The 24,214-nt window shown below is 51.1% G+C and overlaps 2 protein-coding genes across 12 annotated transcripts in view; one reads left to right on the forward strand and one right to left on the reverse strand.

Moving 5' to 3' along the window:
- Nucleotides 1-8,556: 8,556 nt before the first annotated feature.
- Nucleotides 8,557-14,407, forward strand: NR2E3 (nuclear receptor subfamily 2 group E member 3). The gene is made up of 8 exons (XM_033109416.1): nt 8,557-8,678; nt 9,141-9,267; nt 9,413-9,516; nt 9,607-9,855; nt 9,982-10,142; nt 10,969-11,215; nt 11,463-11,568; nt 14,275-14,407. The coding sequence occupies exons 1-8, from the start codon at nt 8,597-8,599 to the stop codon at nt 14,405-14,407; spliced, it is 1,209 nt and encodes a 402-aa protein (XP_032965307.1). The 5' UTR covers nt 8,557-8,596.
- Nucleotides 14,408-19,205: 4,798 nt separating this feature from the next.
- The window catches only part of MYO9A (myosin IXA), a 251,933-nt gene continuing 246,924 nt past the window's right edge, over nt 19,206-24,214 (reverse strand). For 7 of the 11 annotated variants that reach the window (XM_033109669.1, XM_033109671.1, XM_033109670.1 and 4 more), the window contains one exon: nt 19,206-23,909. In XM_033109669.1, the coding sequence (XP_032965560.1) occupies nt 23,443-23,909 (467 nt within the window). In that variant the 3' untranslated portion in view covers nt 19,206-23,442. Of the gene's footprint in view, nt 23,930-24,214 lie in introns of all 11 variants that reach the window. The other 4 variants (XM_033109668.1, XM_033109664.1, XM_033109672.1 and 1 more) reach the window with 3 other exon arrangements.

Consider the following 24,214-nt stretch of genomic DNA (forward strand, 5'->3'; position numbering starts at 1 on the left):
TCTACAATGTCATTCTTTACAATGACGTATCTTTCATCTCTGTGGAGACGCACTGGATATTTGTTGCCTCAATTGAGCATTTTTACCAAATTAATAAACGTAGCTAATAAAGGATGTCAGAAAACACAGGTTCCTTCAATATCAAAAGTCAGGAAGGAAAATAAGCCAGATGTGACATTTGAAAACTGCTCACCTGACCAGTTCCATCTGGGCAATTTCTATAAGCTGGTGCAGCTGTCATGATATTGTCTGGGACCTCAAGAATAAACCACAACAGACACAGGCAGAGCTGGCATCTTTGTGTCGATACAGCACATGTTAGCCCACTTTTGTCTGAGACAATTGGAGCTTCCCCACTCACACCTACACACATGCACACACATATTCGTATGTACACACATGCATACCTGTCATGCGGGGCAGCCTGCGGGGTCTCTGCTCCCCACATAAGAACGCAGGATATGGTGAGGCCAAAAAGGAACACCCACGGAGCCATAGGTAGGGGAGTCACACCACTACATTCTCGCTGGTGGCTGGGTTGGAGACACAGGAAGCAGGAGCCACACTGTCCGCAACCCTCCATCCTAACTGCAATCTGCTCTTGCTAGCTCAGTCACCATCCTCTTGCTAGCCCCCATTTTCTGCTAGCATAGCCACAGCAGTTATATGCCAATGGCTCACTGGTTACAGCTGACGGCCAACTAGCCACAGCTGATGGCCATCCAATCACAGCTGATGGCCATTTACTACCTGAGCCAGCACCTTTCTATGTGAGGCCGAGAGCCTGGAAACTGCATTCCTGGCTCTGTCCCCACATCACCTATGAGCAACTTCCAGTCAGTCAGACCTGGTGCAACCCCAGAGCTGTCCCCTAAAAGCAAATATAGAAAACAAAGTAGTGTAAGGGTGGAATTCAGTAAATCAGTAACATAATTAGACTTAGCTAGTTTGCAGTCTGACTCACCGCATAACTCACTACCTGGCCACGGGTAGTTAGACTGAGTTTGTTTGCAGTTAGATCCGCCCTGATATTCAGCTATTTCCTCTTTGTTTCTCCCTTCGACGATTAACTGAAGAACTCTTTTATTCCCTTTCTCAAGGCTACCTATACCTCGTTAATCTATTTAATCAACAGAATCCTAACCTAAAAAGAGCAATTTCTTAATCCTCAGGCGCCCAGACACCAGGGTCACATAAAGCCCCAGGCCGCAGAGGCCAGTCAGTCCGGAGTCCAGAGATAACCTTATCTTCAAACAGACCAGACCCCAGGAAGGATGTCCGCCCTCGGACCTGCCTGACCCACTCCCTACCCTTTGTTCCCCTTGTGCACCTGTGAAACTTTCTGCCCGGCCTAGGACGGGGAGGTGGGCTTTGGACAGGAGTCTGCCATCCTCCCAGATGCTGGCATTCGGAATGTAAACCTGCTTTTCTTTCCACCAACCTTGTGTCTGGATTTTCAACTTTGAAGCGGCGGCAGCCAGACCTTAGCACGGTATCAGAAAGTCCGTACAAAGAGGTCACTCCTTTCCCTTTCTCTGTAAGTTTTATTGAAGTTTGAGTCTAAGAATCTGCATCGCATTGAAAACCAGAACAGAAATGCTGGCTCAAGGTGACTTGCCACAGCTCAGAGCGTCGGCTTTATCCTTGCCACCTACCTGGAGACAGAACGTGTGTGGAGGAGATTTTCTTTATTAAATGTATAAAGGTGGGGTTTTTTTAATATGATATTCCCATACCCTCCCCCTTTACTCTTGGGCAGATACATTTGCCTGAAATAACCCGATTATCTGCCTGGGTTTGAATCCCACCTCGTTTGTCACCTACGTACTGGCTGTGTGACATTGGGTAACCTCTGTCAGTCTCTGTAATGGACGATAATAATAATACGCCTCTGGTAATGCTGTTGTGAAGATTACATGAGTTCACATATATAAACACTTTGAAATGTGTCTTCCACATCATAATTTCTTAATAAATATTTCCCATCATTATTACTAGTCATAGTTATTTCAAATTAGCCACTCTCTTTTAAAAACACAAAAAGCCTTATCTTGATTACAATCATAATACGTGTTCATTATTAAACACTGAAAAACAGAAAAATATAAAGAAGAAAATAAAATAGTAAACTTCTCTTTCTGAGAAACCTCTGTTGACGCTTGGAGCCTCCTTCCAGATAGTTCCTGAGTGCATACCTGTGAGACAGGATGTAATGTCACCCACCTGGCAGCCTGGGGCTCCTCACGGACGTTTGTCGTGGGCAGAGCTTCCCGCACCTGTGAAACCAGACTTGGTGAACTGTCTCCAGGAAGGCAGGAAACAACATGGCTTAGGACAGCGGTTCTCCACCAAGGGCGATTGTGCCCCTGGGGGGAAGGGGACATAAGGCAACATCGGGAGGTATTTTTGGTTGTCACAATTGGGGAGAAAGGGTGCTCCTGGCATCTAGTGGGCAGAGACCAGGATGCTGCTGAACATCCTGCAATGCACAGGACAGCCGCCCCCAACAAAGACGTATCTGGATCAAAATGTCAATAGTGCCCAAGTTGAAAGCCCCTGCCTTAGGCTATTTCATTTGTAGATATTACATATTACCAGGAGGGTCCGTCAGCTAGAATACACTGGTATGGTTGTACCAGTTAAGCTTTTAAGACACTCTGTGCTGGTTTCCAAGCAGCATGCCCCGGCCCCCATTCCTCCCCGCCTCTTCCCTCCCCCTTCTTCCAGAGCTTCCCAGGCCACACTGGAGTATTCAGACCTGGCGTAGACAGAGGGGTGCCTGTGCTTCTGGGACCAGGCCTCCCCCTGGCGGCTGCAGTTGTTCTTACTGGCCAAGGCCCCCGCCTGAGCAGCTGGGCAAGGTCTCAGCACCCCCCACCCCGCACCCAGTGATGACAGAGAGAAATAAGGAGCCTGAGAAGCCTTTCATTTTCACACATATAAACACTTAACAATTTCTTCATAAATATTTCTTCTTATTATTGTTATTATTATTGCTAATATTTCTAGTTAGCCATTTCTCTTTTTTTTAATTGAAAAGAGCTTTATTCTATCCTGATCGTAACTGTAATACATATTCATTATTAAACATTCAAACGAAACAGAAACATTTCTTTGTGTGGTGAGTTTCTGCCTGTGGCGTCTTCCAGCTCTGGGGGAGAATGAGGACCCACCTGTGAGAGCACTGGCAGGAAGGAAACATCAAAACAGATACTGTTCATTTAGTCACCTGGACACAAAGGACGAAGAGGTTCAGCCCCAACGTGACACCGATCAGATGTGCCCTGGACAGACAGCCTTTTGTCTCCTCAGCCTAGGACAAGGCGCGGGAGCCTCTGCCCTTCGGCTCAGACCTTTAAAACGATTCTGGGAGGACTTCACCAGCCGAGGGCTGGGAAAACTGCATGGTGTGTTGTGGGGGGAATATCTGATTATTTCTAAACGTTATCTTGAAAAGAAAATAAAGAGGCTTTGTTGAGAAACTTTCATGCTGGTGTCTGCCTCTTGGGAGTCCTGAATCTTCCACTCATTGCTCTAGAAAAACAACCTCCTGATTAATCTAGGCCGTGCCCAGGAGAAAGGAGTCCCGTGATCTTTGACCAGAAATTCCCAAGACCCAAGAAACCACATGTCCATGCTGCTGTCGCTGGCTTTGAAGCTGAAACACTGTGGGCCTGTTTCCACATAAATGAGTACAGAAACCCACCACTTGCAGTGGCTACACCGCACCCACGGCAGGGTGGTTGGCGCACACTTTATTTAGCCTGTTGTCTGCAGATGGGTGTTCTCCTGAATGGCTGCAGGACACAGCTTTACTTATCATTAAATCTTTGTGATATTTTCCGTGGAAAGACTTCCTAGAAGTGCAGTTGCTGGACCCTGAGCCCCAGGGCCAGTGGGCTCACCACTCGCTATCCTTTCTCAGAGACAGTGAAGACCCTTGTGTGGAGGGACGGGGGGTGGGAGGATGGAAATTGTTTAAGAAATCCCAGAAGCCATGTTTTCAGGACTGGATGCTGTGAACGAAGCTTGCCTTAAATCAGAAGCCGCAGCTGCTGGAATGGGTGCCATGGCCCATAAGCCCAGACAGCCTGACTGGCAGCTGGGTCACCCCAGGAGCCACTCCCTCCTGCCTTAGAGAACCCAGGTCATCTCTCAGGCCTATGGCCTGTAACCCAGGGTGTGACAGGCCTACACCAGCTGGGGCAGGTGGCTTTACCTGCCAGGTCTTAAGTATCCAGGGGGAGGGCAGTCCTGCAGCCTTTATCACACACCTCCCGCTGCTCCCTCCGCCCCAGCCCCCAGCCCTGCCCTCACCCTGTCCCAGACCTCTAGGGAGTTCAAAGAAAGTTGCTGACCTGTCCACTGGGGGAATAACTGTATTAGTGATAAGGTGGCCTCTGGCAGCTTCCTCAGCAGATTCAGGGCTTTGGGCTGGGTAAGCCTTTGGCGTCGGCCCCAGCAGCTGGTGGTCACAGAGCGGGAGACTCCCCCCTGCCCGAGTCCTGCTGGGCTGTCATCCTTTCCCACTGCACAGTCAGGGCTCTGGCCGGGCCTGACCTGCCAAAGAGCCCAGGGCCAGGGGGAGAGAGGAGCTCGACTGGGATCAAAATGACTTAAGAGGTCGACAGAATAAAGTCAAAACAAACAGAGTAAGAATAGGCAGGTCAAACCCTGCAGGTATCCTTTATCTCGATGGACCTACTTGTTTACCATTCTAATACATACCCACTATAAGAATCTCAAGAAAATACAGACAAGTTAAAAAAAGACTCCTGGTGCGTTAAGCACCTTGTGAGCTTCCTGCCCAGCTGACCTGACTGAAATGGGGAACCCGGTCCTGGACTCTTCCATCAGGACCGAGGACAGGATGTTGACGTGGAGTGAGGCTCAGCGTTAAGGACAAGGTCTGGCCCTGGAGGCACCTCCAGAGGGACAGCAGGTGGGCTGAGCAGTCCGGGTAGGCGGCCTGGGGGAGGTGAGCCCTGGACAGGCCCAGAAGGCCGGAGGGGACTGGGCAGCGAGAGCAGGAAGGGTAGGGCCAGCAGCTCAGACGGAGAAGAGCAGAGAGAAGACCAGCGGGGAACGGAGTCCTCTCCTTTTCCTCTTTACCTGGAAGACCCTTCCTGATGCCTTGGGCGCCTTCCCCAGGCCCTTCCCACGCACTTGCTGGGAGGAACGAGGCTGGGGGTGGTCCTGGGGTCTACCTGCTCCCGGTATTTGCCTCCCTGCTGAGAGCTTCAGGGAAAGTCCTATACCTGCCCACACTGCCCGCCTGGAAAGTCACGGTCTTTGACCTCAGCAGGGCCTCAGAGCCTGCCCCAAAGTCCCTCCCTGCGTCCCTTCCCCAGGTGACCGTGGTCACCTCCAACCTCTGCCCTGTGGCCTCCTTCCACCCACCTCCCCCTTCTTCTCATCTCAGACTGTGATACCCCTGTTAGTGTCACTCTAATGCCAGCACAACCCCCAAGGGGACAGCAGTAGACCCAGTTTAGAGGTAATAAAACTGACACAGAGGCGTGGAACAACTTGCCCAGGCTCACACGGCCAGGAAGAGGCGGAGTCACTGTCGGAGAGCAGACGTCTGGTCCGTGCCTGCCCCTGCAGCCCTGGGCGCTCTGATTCCTTCCAGGTGGACCCTGCCCTGGCCAAAGCCGGGCCCCTACACGTACTCTGCCACCCCCTCAGGCTTGCTCACGAAACCCTCACTCTCTCTGGATATTTTCCTTCAGTCTCTCATTTTAAAAGGAACTCCTTTTCTTAAATATTTGTATTTAAATATCTCCCCTGACAGGAAAAAAAAAAAGACTTTTCTTAATGCCACCCCTGCAAAGCCCTTAGCCCCTCTCCTTCCCTTCTCAGCAAGTGCTCTGCTTCCGGTCCCCCTCAGGCAGAGCCCTAGAACAACCAAAGGCTCCAGCTACCTCCTGCTGCTACAGCCAAGGAGACGCTGGAGAGCACCTTGGTGGAAAGCAGGAGTTTGGGATCAGATGTAAGTTTGAATCCCATCTCTGTCCCCAGTCTCCCCGACCACTCCGTAGCTGTGTGTCCTGAAGCAAATTGCTTTACCTCTCTGAGACTCAGTTTCCTCGTCTGTGAGTTGAGGCTGACAAGGACAACTTCTTCAGAGGCTTGTGTGAGATTTGGACACCATATTGCAAGTATTTGTGTAAGCACTCTCCTCACATGCTTTCCTGTTCTTGTTAGTGATACAAGTGACCTTACAGGACGCTTGACCTGGTTGATGCCTCCAGCCTGGAATCCGCCCCTTCCCTTGCTCCCATGGCCCACGCTGTCCTGATTTTCCCTCTCAGCTCCTCAGCCAGCGAGCGCTTCCTCCTCCCAGACCTCCAGGGTTAGAGGCCCTCAGCTCAGCCTTAGGTGCTTTCCTTTCAGTGCACAAGGGGGTCAGGCGTCCCTCCCTCCCTCTTCCCTGGGCTTCGGTGCCCATCTCTGTGCAGGTAACCTGATTGGAGGTGGTCTCCACCACAGGACGCCAGGTGGATCTGTGGCTGGAAGCTCGGGGCAAAGCCCCAGGCAGGAATGTGGTGTGAAGTTGTCATGGAGGCTGTGCACGTGTGCAAGAGCGACCAAGGAGGGCGTGCAAAAGTCTGCTGGGCCCACCTCTGGGGCACACGAAGGAGATGACACGTTCCAAGCAGGGGGCAGACAGGGAAGACCTGTGTTCCCAAAGAAGCAGGAAAGAGGAGCTTTGGGAAGGAGAGACCAGCCAGCCAAGTTCAAGGGACATGCCCTGGGCTTGGAGGTGAGGTGGAGCTGCAGGCCTTGCAGTGGAGGCTGCTGAGAGGCTGCCTGGCTGGAGGACGGTGTGGAGGGGTGAGGACAGAGGCACAGGGGGTCGGGGAGAGGCCTCCGCCCAGTGGCCTCGATCTTCTGAGGCCCCAGAGAGCAGATAATCCTGCAAAGTCCCTCGAGCTGACTTTCCAAATCCCCAATAGTGCTTCCCTGTCACAGTGAGTGTTAACCCCACTTACCAGGGCCCTGCCCCCCCGCGTCCCCTTAACTCCATGATCCTCCCGGAAGCTTCAGACAGGGCTTACCCCTGGCGCAGGCTCACCCCACAGGTGAGCTCAGGCCTGCCAGGGTGGGTGGGCCCCTCCACACCAACCGGGGCTTTCTGCTCCAGGCTGGGCATGGGTTGGAATGGGGGTGGGGGCCCAGGAGCAGGGGGAGGAAAGGCCACGTACTGACGATTGCTCCAGGGTGCTCTCAGTAACCCTGAGGTGTAATGATGACGACAGCATCCATCAGGTACTATACTCTTACTAAGTACCAGGCATGAAACACTTCGAGAATTACCTCAGTGTCCCCAACTATACTACTGACATGTACTTTTGTCACCCCTTTTTACAGACAAGGAAAGTGGAGCATGGAAGGGTTAAACGGCTGCTCAGGGCTGCGTGGCTGGCCTGTGGGGGAGCAGGACTTGGAACTTGGGTCTGTCTCTGCTCTCTCTCCACCCTCCCTCTGGGATCTGGTGCTTGGTCCAAGGTGGCAGACTCCGCCTTCTCCTCAGAACCATCACTGAGCGCGAGCTGGGAAGACCGGGCATGGGGACAACCTAGGACTCTAAGGCCAGCTCAGGGAAAGTAGAGGAGGCCACCTGACCGCCTGTGGCCAGGCTCAGGGCCTGTGTCCTCACCCCCTCTTGTCCTGCAGGCTCAGCTCTCCAGATAGGTGACAAAAACACCTGGCAGCTCCTCTCCTGCTGCCTCATAGGCCTGAAGGAGACCCCCCACATTGCCCCCGCCCCCCGCCTCCAGGCCAGCCTCAGACCCTACACTGGACCCATTCCCAAGTGTGATGGGAGCCGCCTCTGTGCCAGGTGTCTGGAGAATGCTAACCTTCTAAAAGGGTCAGGAACCTCAAATCCTGGGCCCTAAGCAGCCCCGTATCAAGGGAGTGGGGAGAACGACTGGGGCAGAGAGCTGGACGTACCCAGGACCCACAGTGAGCACCAGCTGAGCAGAGCCACACAAGCACACACACTTGTCCCTGGAAACATACTTAGCAGCTCAGAAAGAGTCAAGTCCTGGAGGAAGTGGAGTCCACACCTGCCTTCACGATTTGGCATTGGATGGCGACCAGCTTGAGAGCACCGGGCAGAGGGGACACAGGGACCCTGGGCAGCCTGGGGGTTGGTGCAGGGCAGCAGGACAGACAGACCAGCTCCAGGGGCACCGTGGTAACGCTGCAGGTGTGGCTGCTTGGTCCCCTGGGGAGACAGTAAAGATTAAGAGGATCATAAGAGGCGTCCAGTCCAGCGTCCAGCATGCTGCCCTGGGAGAAATCTCCTCGAGCCAGAGCCGCTGCTGTGAGGGGAAGTCAGGGCGGCTCCTGAGTGTAGACAGAGGGGACAGGGAGAGACAGACAGAGACAGACGGAGATCACAGGGCCAGGAGAAGGGAGAAGCAGAGAGAGAAGGGGGACAGGGACACAAATAGAGGGACAGAGGTAGAGACAGGAAGGCAGGGGCTGACTGGCTCAGTGTCCCGGGAGGTTTCCCTCAGGCAGGAAGGCGGACACAGCCCCGGGACCTGCCAGGACTCAGCCAGCAGCGCCCACAAGCTCCCACATGGCTGCAGCTGCGCCGACGGCTGTGGCTGCCTCCAGGAAGGAGACTCCAGGCAGATGGGGCCTGGGGGAGGAGCAGACAGGTATGGCTTTCCCAGACATAGTTTCCCGGCCTTGGGGAGCGAAGTGTGTACCACAACAGCAGCCAGAGTAAGTGGCCCAGCGCGAGAGCTGTGGGCAAGTGTGAGGGAACCTGCTGGCAAACCCAGAATCCTAGACACATGGGGGTCAGAGAGCCCGGACAGGACAGCTGAGCTGATAGGAAGGGAAGGGGAGAGAGCGTCCTTAGGGTTTGTCAGTGGACGGAGGTCGCAGTGCTGTTGTTCAGATGTTTCTATGGGATGATGGAGCCTGAGGCCACCTGCAGACAGAGGGACTGGGAGGTGGGAGGTGGAGGCAGATGAGAGGGCAAAAGTTGGGGGGTGAGGGGCGTATGCTAAAGGAGACCCTCTTCCAGATGGGAAGGAAATGAGGAGTAGAGGGGTCCCTGGGGCAGTGGAGGGGTGTGCGACCCCACCCTGCCCAGCGTCTGCCCTGCCCCTCAGGCGGGGGCCCCTCCATCCAGTGCCGCGTGTGTGGGGACAGCAGCAGTGGGAAGCATTATGGCATCTACGCCTGCAACGGCTGCAGCGGCTTCTTCAAGAGGAGCGTGAGGCGGAGGCTCATCTATAGGTGAGGCAGGGCAGGACCCCCGAAACACACACACAGCCCTGCTGGGTCCCTGAATGGGGAAGAGGTGATTAGGGCGAACATGCCCGAAGCCCGCGGTCCAGGGTCTTGGCAGTACACTGATGCCTGGGGCTCCCTCCACCTGCAGGTGCCAGGTGGGGGCAGGCATGTGCCCAGTGGACAAGGCCCACAGGAACCAGTGCCAGGCCTGCCGGCTGAAGAAGTGCTTGCAGGCGGGTATGAACCAGGATGGTGAGTCGGGGACACAACCTGGAGAGGCATGACAGAAGAGATGGGGGTGCATGCCTGGGGGAAGGGTCCCGACCCTTTCTGCCTCCCCAGCTGTGCAGAACGAGCGCCAGCCGCGAAGCACAGCCCAGGTCTGCCTGGAGAGCATGGAGTCAGGTGGGGAGCCCCATCTGGAGCCCCTGGCAGCACCACCAGCCCCAGGAGGGCCCAGCCCCCAGGGACCCCTGCCTGTTTCTGCAGCCAGAGCCCTGGGGCCCGGGGCCCTCACACCTCCAGGTCACCACCACTTCATGGCCAGCCTTATCACGGCCGAAACCTGTGCTAAGCTGGAGCCAGAGGATGGTAAGTGGAGGGATGGCTGAGCTCCCGGGTCAGTCCCCAGACTTTACCCCCAGGCCCGGGCCCCTGCGCCCCTCCTGCTGCCTGCCAAAGAGCAGAGGCTGACATCACATCTCCCTCCTCCAACAGCTGAAGAGAACATCGATGTCACCAGCAATGACCCTGAGCTCCCTTCCTCACCACCTTGGGGATCCGACAGCATCCACGAGACAGCGGCTCGCCTGCTCTTCACAGCCGTCAAGTGGGCCAAGAACCTGCCTGTGTTCTCCAACCTGCCCTTCCGGGACCAGGTACACCCGTCAGGCAGCCCCCACGAGCCAGCGGGGCTGGGGGCGCATGCGCCTGTGCAGATGATGATTGGAGGCGCATGCGGCTTGGGGACGGTGACAGTTGGTCGCACACGCCTCTGAGTCAGTGACGGTCAGGGGTACACGTGTGGGTGGACTGTCGGGGCTGCTCACACCTCTGGGCCGCGGTGATGGTTGGGCTGAGTGGTCAGGGACACACAGAGAGCAGGGCTTTGGCTCCAGGTCTCCTTCCTCCTCAGGTCCTGCAGACAGTGAGTGGTCTGCACACCCTGAACAGTGTGGGTGACGGCTCTGGGCTCCCTGGGGCTGGGTGGGGGGCGGTGGGGGACGGGCGGGGCACGAAGTCCTCTGACGATGGAGCTTGAGTTTCAGCCCAACCTTTTCACCTCTGGATGCCCCTCCGTGCTTCTTGTGGGCAAGCAGCCCGACGTGTTGTGATAAACGAGAAGAGAGGCACACTGAGGCCCAAGCCCTAAGCCAGTGGCTTGGATACAGCAGCTCAGTGTCAGGCAGTGTCTCCTGAGTACCCTCGACTTAGGCTGCGCACGGGGAGTGTCCCTGAGGCCGCCAACTCCCCACAGCTCTCGGCTTTCTAAGTGTTCCAGCGCGGCTCCGGGTGGAACCCACAGAGTGTCTTGGAGCCTAGGCAGCAAGGCCCGACGGTGCCCAATCCCAGGGCTCGGGGAATGTTCCAGGCTGCCAGGACCTGCCCTTCCTTTCTAGGGGACCCGAGATGGTGGCAGAGGTTGCAGGCTGAGCCAGGGATGCTGTATACTGGTGATCACACTCACTCACTCTCTGGGCACAGGTGATCCTGCTGGAAGAGGCGTGGAGTGAACTCTTCCTCCTCGGAGCCATACAGTGGTCTCTGCCTCTGAACCGCTGCCCACTGCTGGCCCCTCCTGAGGCGCCGGCTGCTGGCAGCGCCCAGGGCCGGCTGGCATTGGCCAGCATGGAGATGCGAGTCCTGCAGGAAACCATCTCGCGTTTCCGGGCGCTGGCTGTGGATCCCACGGAGTTTGCCTGCATGAAGGCCCTGGTCCTCTTCAAACCAGGTAGCTGACCCTCGGCCTAAGCCTTCCAGAGATGTGGTTGGGGATGAAGAATGGGAATTCTGGTGACCTCCTCCTGCCCCTCCCTTTCTCTCCGTCACCCCATATAGGCCCAGATGTGCACAGACGTCTTCCCTGGGGGGCAGGAGGAGAGAGGCATAGGCCTGGGCGCACCCCTCCTGCCGGCCGGGATAACTGTGGGGGGCAGGGCGGGCTGCGGGAGGAGCTCACCACCGCTGCTCCTGTGCAGAAACACGAGGCCTGAAGGATCCGGAGCACGTGGAGGCCTTGCAGGACCAGTCCCAGGTGATGCTGAGCCAGCACAGCAAAGCCCACCACCCCAGCCAGCCTGTGAGGTGACCTGAGCACCTGCCTCCCTGCCCACCTATCCTGTCACTTCACCCCTGGCCCACCTCCCTGGCTCTGCCTCAGGGCTGCACTGATTAGACAGGACAAGGGTCTCAGCTCGGCCGGCACAGATGAGACATCTGCGGTGTGCCAGGTACAGGGCCAGGCCAGGAGCGGGGACCAAAATGGGCTGCCTTCTGGGGATGCGTGGCAGTGACCACACTGATGAGGAGAGCTGCCCTGGTCAGGTACGGGGCTGCATGTGTCCGAAGCAAACAGAGACCCACTGGGTGTGGGGCGGGAGGGACAGCAGAACTGACAGGACCTGTGGGGGAGGGGCTGGACTTGGAAGGAAGCGCAGGGCAGATCTAAAAGCAGAGAATCATCATTTACAAGGTGGGGGGGTGGGGGGAGAGAGAAAGAGAGAGAGAGAGAGAGAGACTTGGATGTGTTCTTAGGACACGGGCCCAGTTTGGAAGGAACAACAGACTGCTGCCCATGAGAAGGGGGGCGATTAAGCCAGAATGGCACTCGGGGACGATCTGTTCAGGACTTTGAATGCCAGCCTGGGCCATACCTGATTTGGTGGGCAGAGAGGAGCTGGCACAGGTTTGAGCGGGAGGGTGTTGTACACAGAGCTGGATGGCGTGGCAGCGAGTGCAGAGATGTTGCCGTCACCCAGGGGAGTCCCTGGAGTCTGCTCCTCGGGTATGGAAAGGACATGACAGATCCAAGGGCCTCCAGGAGTGGGAATAGTCCGAGTTGGCACTTGGGTGGATGCAAGGGAAGAGGAGCTATTTGGGAGAAGACGTGGTCCTGAAATAAACAGGAGTAGCAGGAGGCAAGTTCTGAGGGAACATGACAAGGGCCGATGGGCGTGCAGAGGGGCCTTTCTCGGGAATGCACAATACTTGCGTAAGCCATGTGCGGGACGACGCCCAGGCTGGGTTAGGGGAACTGAGAGTGCAGTGTGGGGAGTGTGGGGCGGGAGCCAGGCCCTGGGACGCCAGCTCGGCTCAGCCCCGGCAGGTACAGTGGAGCCTCTCAGGCTCGGGCCAGTTGGCTCCAGCGTCTTCTGGCTATTTTGGATCATGTCATCTGCGTGCTCTGGGGGCTCCAGCAGCTCTCTCTGAAGAAGTAAGCTAACATGCACAATCTCACATCACCTCTAATCTGAGAAATGGTCACAAGAAGAGGTCATTTCCCTTGAAAAAAGAGCCAGGGGGTACTGGGAATATGCCTCGGTGGCACAGAAAGATTTCTGCTGCTCATGAGCGTGGGGAGAACACGGCTGAAGAGCTGACAGAGCAGCCTAAGAACGGTCATCACCGACGGCACACCGCAGAACTCCTCGGCTAAGTTCCTGTCGGGCTGACCTCCCAGAGACGTCCCGGCGTATTGGTTTTGTGTCAAAGTTCAAAATTCTGATTAAGATTTCCTGCGTCCGTTCTATAGCAGCCCCAGCTACAGGCAGACCTGAGTGCTGAGAGATATGTGGGTTCTCTAAGCCAGCGTATTTCAGTTTTTAAAAACGGCAAGACTCAGGAAGCAACAGACACTAAAACGAAGCCCCACCAAACAATATCTTACTTTGTATAATTTGGTCTAATACTTGTATCTTTTTCTAAAAGACTGGCTGTAACCCACGACATTTCATTTCAGACCCACTAGTGGATCAATTGCCACAGTGCGGAAAAACAATGTCTGTCCTGGACTTTACAGTTACTTCTTCCTGAACCTCCTTAGAAGGGGTTCCTCCCCACACAGAAGAGGGGTGTACAACTGCTCGGTGCCACTTACTTGCACTCACTAGAGGAAGCGAGTCCTGGGATTGGGGGTGGAGGCGGGCCTCCGTGGTGGGGTGGGCAAGCAGGGCCTCGCTTTGGAGGGGCCTCCTTGACATCGGGGCTCCCACCCAAGGAAGGAAGTCTCCCCCATCTGTCACTCGGGGCTTCACCACCCACCTGCTCTGCCCTGGGGACCCCTGCCTCGGCAAATGGTTCTTACTTAAAACGACAATTCCTTATTTTCCGGGTGAGCATCTCAGCCACAAAAACTATGCTTCCACTTCAGAACGTTTTCACTTATGGTTCCTGTATCATCCGAGGTGGCTTACAGAAGGGAATTTATATTCACATTCAAATATATATACCGGGGGTGCCAAAAAACGTATACACATTTTATGATTTGTTATCTATGCTCAAGCAGTAGTTCGCCGTCATCAGAAGTGTCTGGACGCTGATGGTAACCACTGTGAGCCCCTTTGTAATTGCAGCAGTCAAACGTGACTTGTTTTTGTTATCAGTATATATTGAGTATTACAATTAATACAGTTTTTTCCTTTCTTAAGATGTGTATACATTTTTTGGCAGTCTTTGTAGTATTAATCATCATACATTTATCACAATAATCACATATATGATTAATAGTCACATCACATATATTATTACTATAAAGCACTTCTCATCTCTACACATAATAAACAATATTTATTCATATTTTCATTGCACTCAACTAAACATTCGGGGTGGGGGGGGCCACAACAGGTCCCGGATGGGTGGTGGCAAGCCCTCTAGCGAGTGGGGCCTTTCCTCAAAATTCCGCCTCCTCCCCCAGGTCCCTCTCCCCTCTCCTCTCCTGCAGCCAGGCCGCTGCCCCCAGGACTCATGCTCAGAGCTGATAATACAACTGATGGCGTCCCCTCTCCTGTTCAGGTTTGGGAAATTGCTCCTGCTCCTTCCGTCTTTGAGGTTTATCGCTTCTGAACGCGTGGAGCTCCTCTTTTTCCGCAAGACCATCGGGAATACTCCAATGGAAAAGCTCCTCTGTGATATGTTCAAAAACTAATGGAGGCAGAAGTAAGCTGGTGCAGCCACTGTGGAGAACAGTCTACTGAAGTGAAACACTCACCTGCCCTGTGACCCAGCAATTCCACTTGGAGGTGTGTGTACCTAGCAGAAATGTCCAGCAAAAGATATAATATTCATAGCAGCTTTATTCATAATAGCCCCAAACTGTATGTTGAAAGTCGAATGGATTAATCAATCGTGGCATATTCATATAATGGAAAACAGAAATAAGAGAGAATGAACTACCAATATATGTGACAACATGGGTAAATTTCAGACATAAAAATTGAAGAAGCCAGGTCAGACTAACCAGTGGTGACACAAGTTGGAATAGCGGCTACCCCTGGGGCGGGTGGTGGGGTGACTGAGAAGGGACCCCAGGGAGTCTCCTAGTGTGCTCCAGATGTTCTTTTTTTGATCTGGGAGGTGGCTTCACAAATGTATTCATTCATAAAAGTTATTTAGGCTATGCACGTAAGATGTGTGCACTTCACTGTATTATGTCAGACCTCCACGAAAAAGTGAAAACACAAAGATAGGAAAACGAATGCAGCCACAGCTCTCCTGAGGACACTGAAGGAATGAGCACGGTTCTGGGCTCCGTGAGGTTTCCACTCGAGTCAGAGCCCAGGTGCAATGAATTCCAACTAGGGGAAAAATCTCCCGCAGGACTCAACCACCCAGCTTCCCTCCGGATGGCACCCCACCTCCCATGGCTTCTCTCCATCTTTCTCTTCCTTAACCTCCCTCACCCCAACCCCCCAAACAAAGCTGAGCACCATCCAACTCAACGCAAGTCAGCTGCAGCCCTTTTTATGAAGGGCAATCTCCACTTCCTAATTCCTGACGAAGGATGATGCTCAGACAAACCTCATCCTTTTCAAAGACAGACCCAGAAGACGTAGTGTCACGCAGGGTCTCTGGTGCCACTCTGGCGGGTGGACACAGAATATGGTGAGGCCAAAAAGGAACACCCACGGAACCATAGGTAGGGGAGTCATATCACTATAGTCTCACTGGCGGCTGGGCTGGAGACACAGGAGGCAGGAGCCACACGATCCGCAACCCGCCGTCCACTTGTCTCTGCCAACCAACCTCACTTGCTAGCTGCAATCCGCCCCTCTGCAATCCGCAATCCACACTCCGCCACGCCACGCCACTACACCACCACGCCACGCCACTACACCACCACTTTGCTAGCTTAGCCACGGCAGTTATATCAGTGGCTAATGGCTAACCGGTAACAGCCAATGGCCAACTAGTCACAGCTGATGACCATCTACTACCTGAGTCAACACCTTTCTATGTGAGGCCGAGAGCCTGGAAACTGCTCTCTGGGGCTCTGTCCCCACAGGGGTTCATACCACTATATTCTTGTTGGCAGCTGGGTTGGAGATACAGGAAGCAGGAGCCATACGACCCACAATCCGCGGTCCGCTTCTCTGCCAAGCAAACACCCACCCAATGAACCAACAACCAACCCCCTAGTGTAGCCATGGCAGTTATATTAGTAACTAATGGCTAACCAGTAACAGCTGATGGCCAACTAATAACCGAGCCAGCACCTTTCCACGTGAGGCCGAGAGCCTGGAAACTGCTCTCTGGGACTCTGTCCCCACTCCTAGAAAAGAATAATAAAACAGTTAGCATGTATCAGGCACTTTATATACCAGGCAATGAACTGAGTACCCATTGTGCATGATTATTTAATCCTCAGATTAACTCTGGGGGAGGAGGAAATCATCCACGTTTGTAAATGAAAACCCTCAGGCTTAGAGGACCCCCTCAGTCCCTGGAATCCACTGAACAGACAGTCTGTTACATTTTCTGCCTTCAAAGAAGAGATGCTTGAAATCAAGAAGGAAAAGGTCATGTGAGAAATCTGAAATCCTGAGGGTTCCCTACCCTTCGGCCTGTGCCTGAATCCTCCAGCTGACACAGATATTCTGTCATGATGGAGGAAGCATGGTTCAGAACACTTTGCTTTGCAAATGACAATCGCTAGGTTGGCGCCCAGGGAGGAGTGTGTGGAAAATCCTGCCCAGCTGAGGTCCATCCCACGTAAGCACTCAAACTATTTGAGACTCTTCATCTTCTAAAAGTATCCGGCTTACCGCCTCAGTTATTCAAGGGTCATTTCATGTCTATCATGCCATCGTACCTTCCAATTCCCTACCAAAAGTTTTGTCCATAAGGTTGAAAGGTCTATATATAGAAAGCACGAGCAAAGGCACTTTAGCAAGCAACATGGTTGAAATACGACCACGTAGGCCCTGCACACTTACCCTCATTTTGCTTTTGAGAACCTAAGACAGCAAAAGCAGCCTGCTGAAGTTCACGGGCAGTGTCTGGGATGTGTGAGCAACGCAGGGCTACACTGGGAAAGAGATTGTTTGGGGTCTCCAGGAGGAAGTCTTGGAGAATTAAAGGAGGTATAAGCTGGTGGCATCAGTCCAGGAACTACATTTCCCAGGATCCCTTTCCCTATGGTTTGCTAAGGGAAAGAGGGCACACATGAGATTTGGAAAGTAAGCGAGAAGCCATTATTCTCCATTATTCTCCAGAAACAGCTGTGGCCAGATGTGGGAAGATGGAGATTTCACAGCGGCCTTCTTTAGAATTGCAGTAGCTTTCAGGCAAGTTCTTGAGAACTTAGAACTTCTGGCTGAGATCTGTGTTACTTTCTCAATCTCCTAAGAACTGTCCAGCTTGCCCAGTCCTTCTAGTGTTTATGTTAAGCCCCTAATTCCTATATGAAGTCCTTTTCACCAGGAACATAGTGGGTGGCTTCTGTTTTCCTAATATAATGCAGCTCTCAGTCAATCCCAGGATTTATTCAATCTTTTGCTGTGACTTGGCCCCACTGAAATTCGGATGGGTAACAGCTCTTTTACTGCATCTAGGGCCCTTGCTGGGGGAGGGGATATTATGAAAGTTCCTTTTTGCCCTCAATACCAGAAATGTCCTTGGTTATGAAGCACACAGATATGGACCTATCTGAGCCTTTCTTTTCAGCTGCAGTTTTCAGGTTCATACAACACGTTTCTTCTTCCTTCACCTTTAAGGGAGTATTTAAAGGTAGAAAGGGCAGAGAAAGACTCAGAGATGCCAAACAGCACTCATTCAAATGAAGGACTAGAGCCTGATGGCAGAGCGTTCCCAGTCGTTACCATGATGAGTCTCCATCTGGTGGACGTGATGGGTTCTCCCCACTAGGATGGAAGAATTACCAGGTAGAGAGCTTGTCTGGTTCACTAGTGTGGGCGCTCAGGAAATACCTGAAGGATTAACGGCAACTCAGAACTGGGAAGTGAACCACTCCACAACTATGTGTCCGAAGTGCCTACAAGATTAAACAAATACCACGTGTCTTATCTATTAGGTTGGTGCAAAAGTAATTGCGGTTTTTGCAATTTTTAACTTTTAAACCGCAATTACTTTTGCACCAACCTAATACTTTCATTAGTATGTCCCTGAATCTAAGACCCTGTACTGTTTCCCAATTTAGAAGGAACAATTTTTTTAAAAAAAACCAAAGCTCTGGTCTCTGTATAACTCGCATCTCCTTATACCTTCATGTTCTCATCTTCATAATTGAAAAGGTTTATTGTAAATTCAGTAATCACAGAGGCAAGTTTTAAAAGTTGTACCTCTAGGTTTTGTTGGGCCAATTAAGGAAATTTAAAGCAACAGTTCACTCTATCCTTATCATTTTGATGTAATGTAATGCAAAAATGTAAATGGGAACTTCAAAAAGGAATGGGAAAGATAACCTCAGCATTTAAAAACTCAATACATTTAAAGGAAAAATTCACTACACTAACTTTTTTTTCCATTTTACCTTAGACCTTGTTTGGCATTTGGGAAGCCCTGATCTCATTCAATGCTGTCTTCCAATACTTAAGTGCTGGTACCCTTTGTAGGTGCTGGAGATCTAAGAGTCAGCAAGAGTGTCACGTTTCTTGTGTTGGGAAGCTTACATCAGACAAATACGGGGAGCTGTTGAGAACACAAGACATCTAACCCGGTTCAAGGGAGAAGAGGCAATTACCAACTAGAACTGTCTTACATTGAGACCTGAGAGTCAGTAGGAGTTATCCAGAGAAGAAAACCTGGGAAGAGAACTCATTTCCGACGAGGAAAACTAACCCAGAGAGGACACATGATTTCTCCAAAGTCATGAAGTAGAGTGGCAGACGACGACAAACTAGGTTGGCATTCATGGGCCTCTATAAGCAGATGCTCCCACTTCAGGGCCTTTTTGGTGAGGACCCTCCACGTAGGTGTACTGCCTTCCCTGCCCCGCCAGCCCTAAGCGGATGAGATGAAGTCTGGACAGCTAGCAGCTACTGTGTTTCCCCGAAAATAAGACCCGGTCTCATTCATTTTTGCTCCAAAAGACACATTAGGGCATATTTTCAGGGGATGTCTTATTTTTCCATGTACAACAATCTACATTTATTCAAATACAGTCCTGTCATCTTCTTCTGGCACATCATCGTAACGTACTAAATGCGTCTGTCTGGCTGACGATCTTAACTGGGGCTTATTTTCAGGGTTAGGTCTTCTTTGCGGGGAAACATGGTAGCATCCATGATAGGAAACGAGCAGCTTCATCTCACCGTCACGTGCATTCAGTTGAGTTCCACCCACCACCACCTCTGCACTGTCAATTTTGGGCTCAGTCCCTTCCTTCAAACAATCAGTTTAACAAACACAAATCACTGTTGTCCCTTACAGCGAGTTGGGGCAGGAGTCAGGATGGTCAGAAAACAAACCACACGCATTGCTGCTACTGGAAGCTTTTGTTCTTTAATGAGCCATTGGAGTGATTTGTTCAAGCTGCTTTTGTGTAGCCATACAGTGCATATTTTCAGTGACACAAACTGGACTTTATACAGATGATGTCTTGCTCCCCCCCACCCCCAAAAAATACAAAGTGCCTGTTGATTGTATCAGGAATGGAATCGGTTCTGTGGGTGAAATAAGTCATTCTTCTTATAGAATTATTCTGTTTAACAGTAAAATATTATATTTCACAGGATATGTCCTTTTACAATACATAGTCTTTTAAAAATTTACACTCAGCATACTTATAAATTACTTTAAATCCATTAAAATAATATAATACTAATCTGTAGCACACACCTTTCCCCTAGTAAATACAATTACTTGGTTCAAAAGGTGTAACTTTTCTATGACCTAAGAGGGCTGATAAATAGGTAATAAGTATGGACGGATAACAAGGTGATAGACCCCTTGGTGGGGCTTTTAAATAAACAGTTTCAACCAAGAGACCAAGAAGACCTAACAGTTCCATGTCCACACACCATTCTGCTGTTATCTTTTAACCCAAATCAAATGTGGGAGTGGTTCCAGAGAAAAGTGGTTCCAAGCATTTAGGGGCAAAGAGACAGGACTCCCACAAATACTGAGGAATTTCACCACCAAGGCGAGAATGGTGTTGGGGGACAGTGCTGGGGAGTTGTCACAAAATTACGGGTAGACATAACACTGTGTCAACACAATGATGTATGCCCCATGTCCCACTCCCCGCCAAGGAAAAGAATGGGGACAAAGAAGGATAAGGAAAGTCATCTGGACCAGGTTTCTTTTTAAAATGAAAACTCTTCGCTTTCAACACATCCTGATCTCTCTCGTTCACCAAAGGGCTCGTGAGGTGCACACATTCATTGTAGTTAACATAACCGTGGCCCGTGGGCACTGAGTGTGCGCCAGGGTGGGACTCCTCTTCCCCGCGAGGGTCTGGGACCCTCTGACTGTGAGAACAACCCTATCGCGACAGAGCAGAGAAGTCTCCACTCTCCTCCCCACAGGGGGAGAGGGTAAGAGCTGCAGCTGGTTTCTGAAGCGCGAGAAGGTGGGGGCTCAGGGCTCCCATTCCCTGCCTCGGGTCTGCCTCTGCAGGGAAGGCTGTCTATCCCTTTGTGCTTCCAGAGCTCAGAGTGGCAAAGTCATTAACATGGCAGGAAGTACAAAGTGCATTACAAACTAAACTAAGCAGTTACCTCCAAACCCTTCCTGTATTTGCTGTTAAAGTCATTTGCTTCCCTTTGTGACACCCAATGTGGCCCCAAAACTACACTTCTCTGCTTCCGTGACATTTTCCACAATATGGGATGTGTTGGCTTTAAAGGGGCGAACTGAGAGTCCCGGCTTTGTCTGGGGCTGGGAACCTGTGGTATGAACAGTGCTCTGCATTTTGGAGGATGGGCTTCGGGTATGGGGCTGCCCCCCGCGGCCATGACGCAGCCAAGAGCAGAGAAAACAGGCAAAGGAGAAGCAACAGGACAGAGAAATGCGCCACGTCCGGTACGGAGGGTGAGTACCCTAGCTGTGACTGACTGTAACGCGTGCCGCCCACTTCCTGGCGACAGGGCTGGGACCAGGGAGAGGACCCATTTAGATCAAACGGGAGGAGAACAGCACTTGCTTCTGACAGGTTTTTAGTGCATGTGCTGCCGAAGCGAGCACCTGACAGTTTTTTAAGACTTCCGACTTCATCTCTTTACCAGGTCACAATACCCGTTACCCTATGAGAACAACAGGCTTTCTTTCCTTCAAACGGAGGGTCACACACTTGCTCTCCATTCTTACAATTTCGTGATCTCTTCTCCCCACCACCCTCCATTCTGGCAGCTTGTTAAATGACTAGAAATCCACAAATCTAGCAACCGAAAAACAAGTATTTTTTATTTAATTTTATCCAAATTCAGGTTTCAGGTCCCTGAGAAAAATTATAAAGTCTCTTAACATCCATTGCTGAGTTCCTATAAAGTGACTTAAATGAGTAGTTTTTTAACTGCCAAAAACTTATTCTGCAAAAACAATGGCAACAACAAAATCTTCCACAAAGATTTAGAAGGAGAACAAATACCGAGATGTGTTCTCCAGGCCGTTCCTCGGGGCCGAAGGAAAGGGTCACCGCTCTTTTTGTGTAGTATTTAACCAATGTTTGAAGCAAGTAGAGAGGAGCAGTCAGGCCCAGCAGAACACTCTCGCAGAAGCACTGGGCCAGACTGCAGCCTGGCCTGGGGCCGGGGCAGCAATCCCACTGGGACACAGCCAGGCTGAGGGGTTGGGTTTTCCTCCAGGAGATTTTCCGAAATTCAGGTTTTTAAAGGCTTTCCATTTATTACTCCTCAGAACAGCACAGACAAGCCAGCAGGTGTTTGTGGGATATAAAATTGAACATTTACTCACTAACCATCATCATTCTGGAGATTTAAAAGGATTCCCTCCCCTAGCTCACTTCTGCACCCAAACCAGGGCCGGGTCAGACTCCTGTTACCGTTAGCTGCCCGTCGGAACAACGTTCCGAGTCTCACCTCGGGCTCAACCACCACCACGCAGGCAGTGGCATGAAGCTCAGTGCTGTGTAACAGAGAGGACTCTGCCTTAACACAAGTCTTAGTATTTCCATAACTTCAAACCAAAGAAGCATGAAAAGAAAGAATAACCAAAATTCAGGTTACAGATGGTAAAGGCTCTTTTTTAGAACAGTGCATGTGGTAGTTAGACAAGACGCATTTAGTAACTTTAAAAAATCTTAAAAATAAACATTTTCACATACTTATCTCAAGAAAGGGTATCATGTTTCATTTTTCATATATCATAAATAGCAAAAACAGACTTCTAATCCCATCAATGCTAAGAAGCTTAAAATGCTACTGTAACTCAGGTGTATGGAGACGCCCAGTGGTGAGAGATGGTCTGGCTTGTCCCTCAGCCCAGGGACAGGAGGCTATACTGTAGGGGAAGAAATTCTATGGGGAGGAGGGAAGCAGAAGGTTAAAAAGAAATATGCATACTATACATATATATTTACAGTAAACTTCAGTAACCAGAATATTAACAAAAATAGCTTCAAGTAGTCCTTGATTTTTTAAAATCTATTTAATACTGATGGTCTGAGGAAAAGAAGATGAAAATTAAATGGGTCATATGAAAAACTTGTCTCTTATTTTTTGGCAGCTTTCTGTAACACTTATTCATGCAGTACTGTGTGTGAATGTTTTGGGAGAAGTGATTAAACGGTGACATAATTTGTCTGAGTTTGTGGTTGGAATCCACCAGCCTATGAATACGTGATCTGCAGTTTGTGTGTGTGATCTATACAAAGAGAAAAGACTGGCTGGACTCGGTTGGAACCCTCTTGTTTAGGGATCACCAAATCTCTGCAACATTTTTAAAAAATCAGAGGAACCTGATCCTTGGACCAAGGAATATAAGAACAGGTGGCTACTGAAATTTCAGCCCATGCAATATATTTGGCAGGAACTAACCAGGAGTTAAACCAGCGTTGATTATTATTACATCAAACATCACCAAAAAACAAAACATGTACTCGCTTCTTCACGTGTAACCAGATGTCTGAGACATTCTCTGATGGCTTAATGGAAACAATTGCTTTTTAACTTTCCCCAGAATATAACATAACGTTTTTTCAAAAATCTTAAAATAGAGGGCCTAAGCATTTTGTTTATAAATCGTTGGAAAAAAAGTATATTCTACCCCAGCTCCTAACTATCCCAAAATAAACCCAAAGGCTTTTGCTTTCATGGTTAAGAAAGATTTATGTTTTCTTCAAATGTCAGAAATCAGTGGGTCCCTCAGGCCCACAACGTGGCCCTCAGTTCCACATCCACCTCTGGGAAGAAAAAGAGGATGGAAGAGGGGAGGCGACTACAGAGACCCCCACCACTGGCCCAAACCTCCAGGCCCTACGTGGCTTTATTTAGTAAAATCTCTAGTCCAATTCAACAGCCAAGGCACAGCTGGCACCACCCCGCAGGCTTAAAGGGGCCTTTCCATGTCAGCAGGAGGCCCAGGAATTCAGCACCCGAGGTCTCGGTTCTGTGCCTGGGCACGAGGCAGGCCCACACTTAGGATGGACGACCGTGGACGAGGTGATCAGAAGAGGCCCCGGAGATGAGAGGTGTTTACCACTCATGAGAGGTGTTTACCACTGTGGTGTTTACCACAGCCATGAAGGAACACACATCTGCCAGCTCAGACCATAAACTCATTATTTCCAAAGAGCGTTAGCTGTTGGGTGGAGCTGCAGTCTGGGTCCACAGTTTTCCTGCGGCCAGACACAACGGTTCCTTCTGGGGTCTCTTTGGTTTTCTGAGGTGAGTTTTTCACATTCTTTAATTTTTGTTTGCCCTTTTCAGGGTTGAAGGTTCCTCTGCTGATGAACTGTGGCCTGTCTTCCATGGATTTGGTCTGGCCCAGTGGCCCTTCCACTCCCAGGGCCTCACCGGCAGAGGCAGCTCGGTAGAATGGAGATTTGGAATAAATCTGAAATCGTTTTCTGGTCCCATGAGAAGATGCAGTGTTAGATGAACATAAAGAAGAGGTTGACGAGTCTGCCGAATCCAAAGACTCGTGCTGCTTTTTTAGCTGCTTTCTCAACTTGCTAGAAGGTTCAGACTTGCCAGCTGCCTTCAGGGAGGTAAGCGCTAAGCTTCTCTCTACTCCAAAAAGGAGACCAAAGCTGTAAATGACAATTCCCTCTAACACAAACCATCGTATAAGGAACAGGGGTCACCGGTCACACGTGAAGCTGGGTGGGCTCTGATTTGGAGGGTCCAGGCTGCCCTACTTTGTGCAGGACATCCTAACCTGAGAAGTGGCGCCATCCATTTCTGCATCATCATTTCAGAATGGATCCCAAGGAAGCCTGGAGTTGGGCTGCTATTCGGGGAGGTCTACAACTGCTACTGCAGTTAGGAAATGACCCATCCTGAGAAAATGGGTCATGGCTCATAAGACAACATTG

Source organism: Rhinolophus ferrumequinum, chromosome 6 (genome assembly GCF_004115265.2).
Source record: "Rhinolophus ferrumequinum isolate MPI-CBG mRhiFer1 chromosome 6, mRhiFer1_v1.p, whole genome shotgun sequence".
NCBI classification, from domain to species: domain Eukaryota; kingdom Metazoa; phylum Chordata; class Mammalia; order Chiroptera; family Rhinolophidae; genus Rhinolophus; species Rhinolophus ferrumequinum.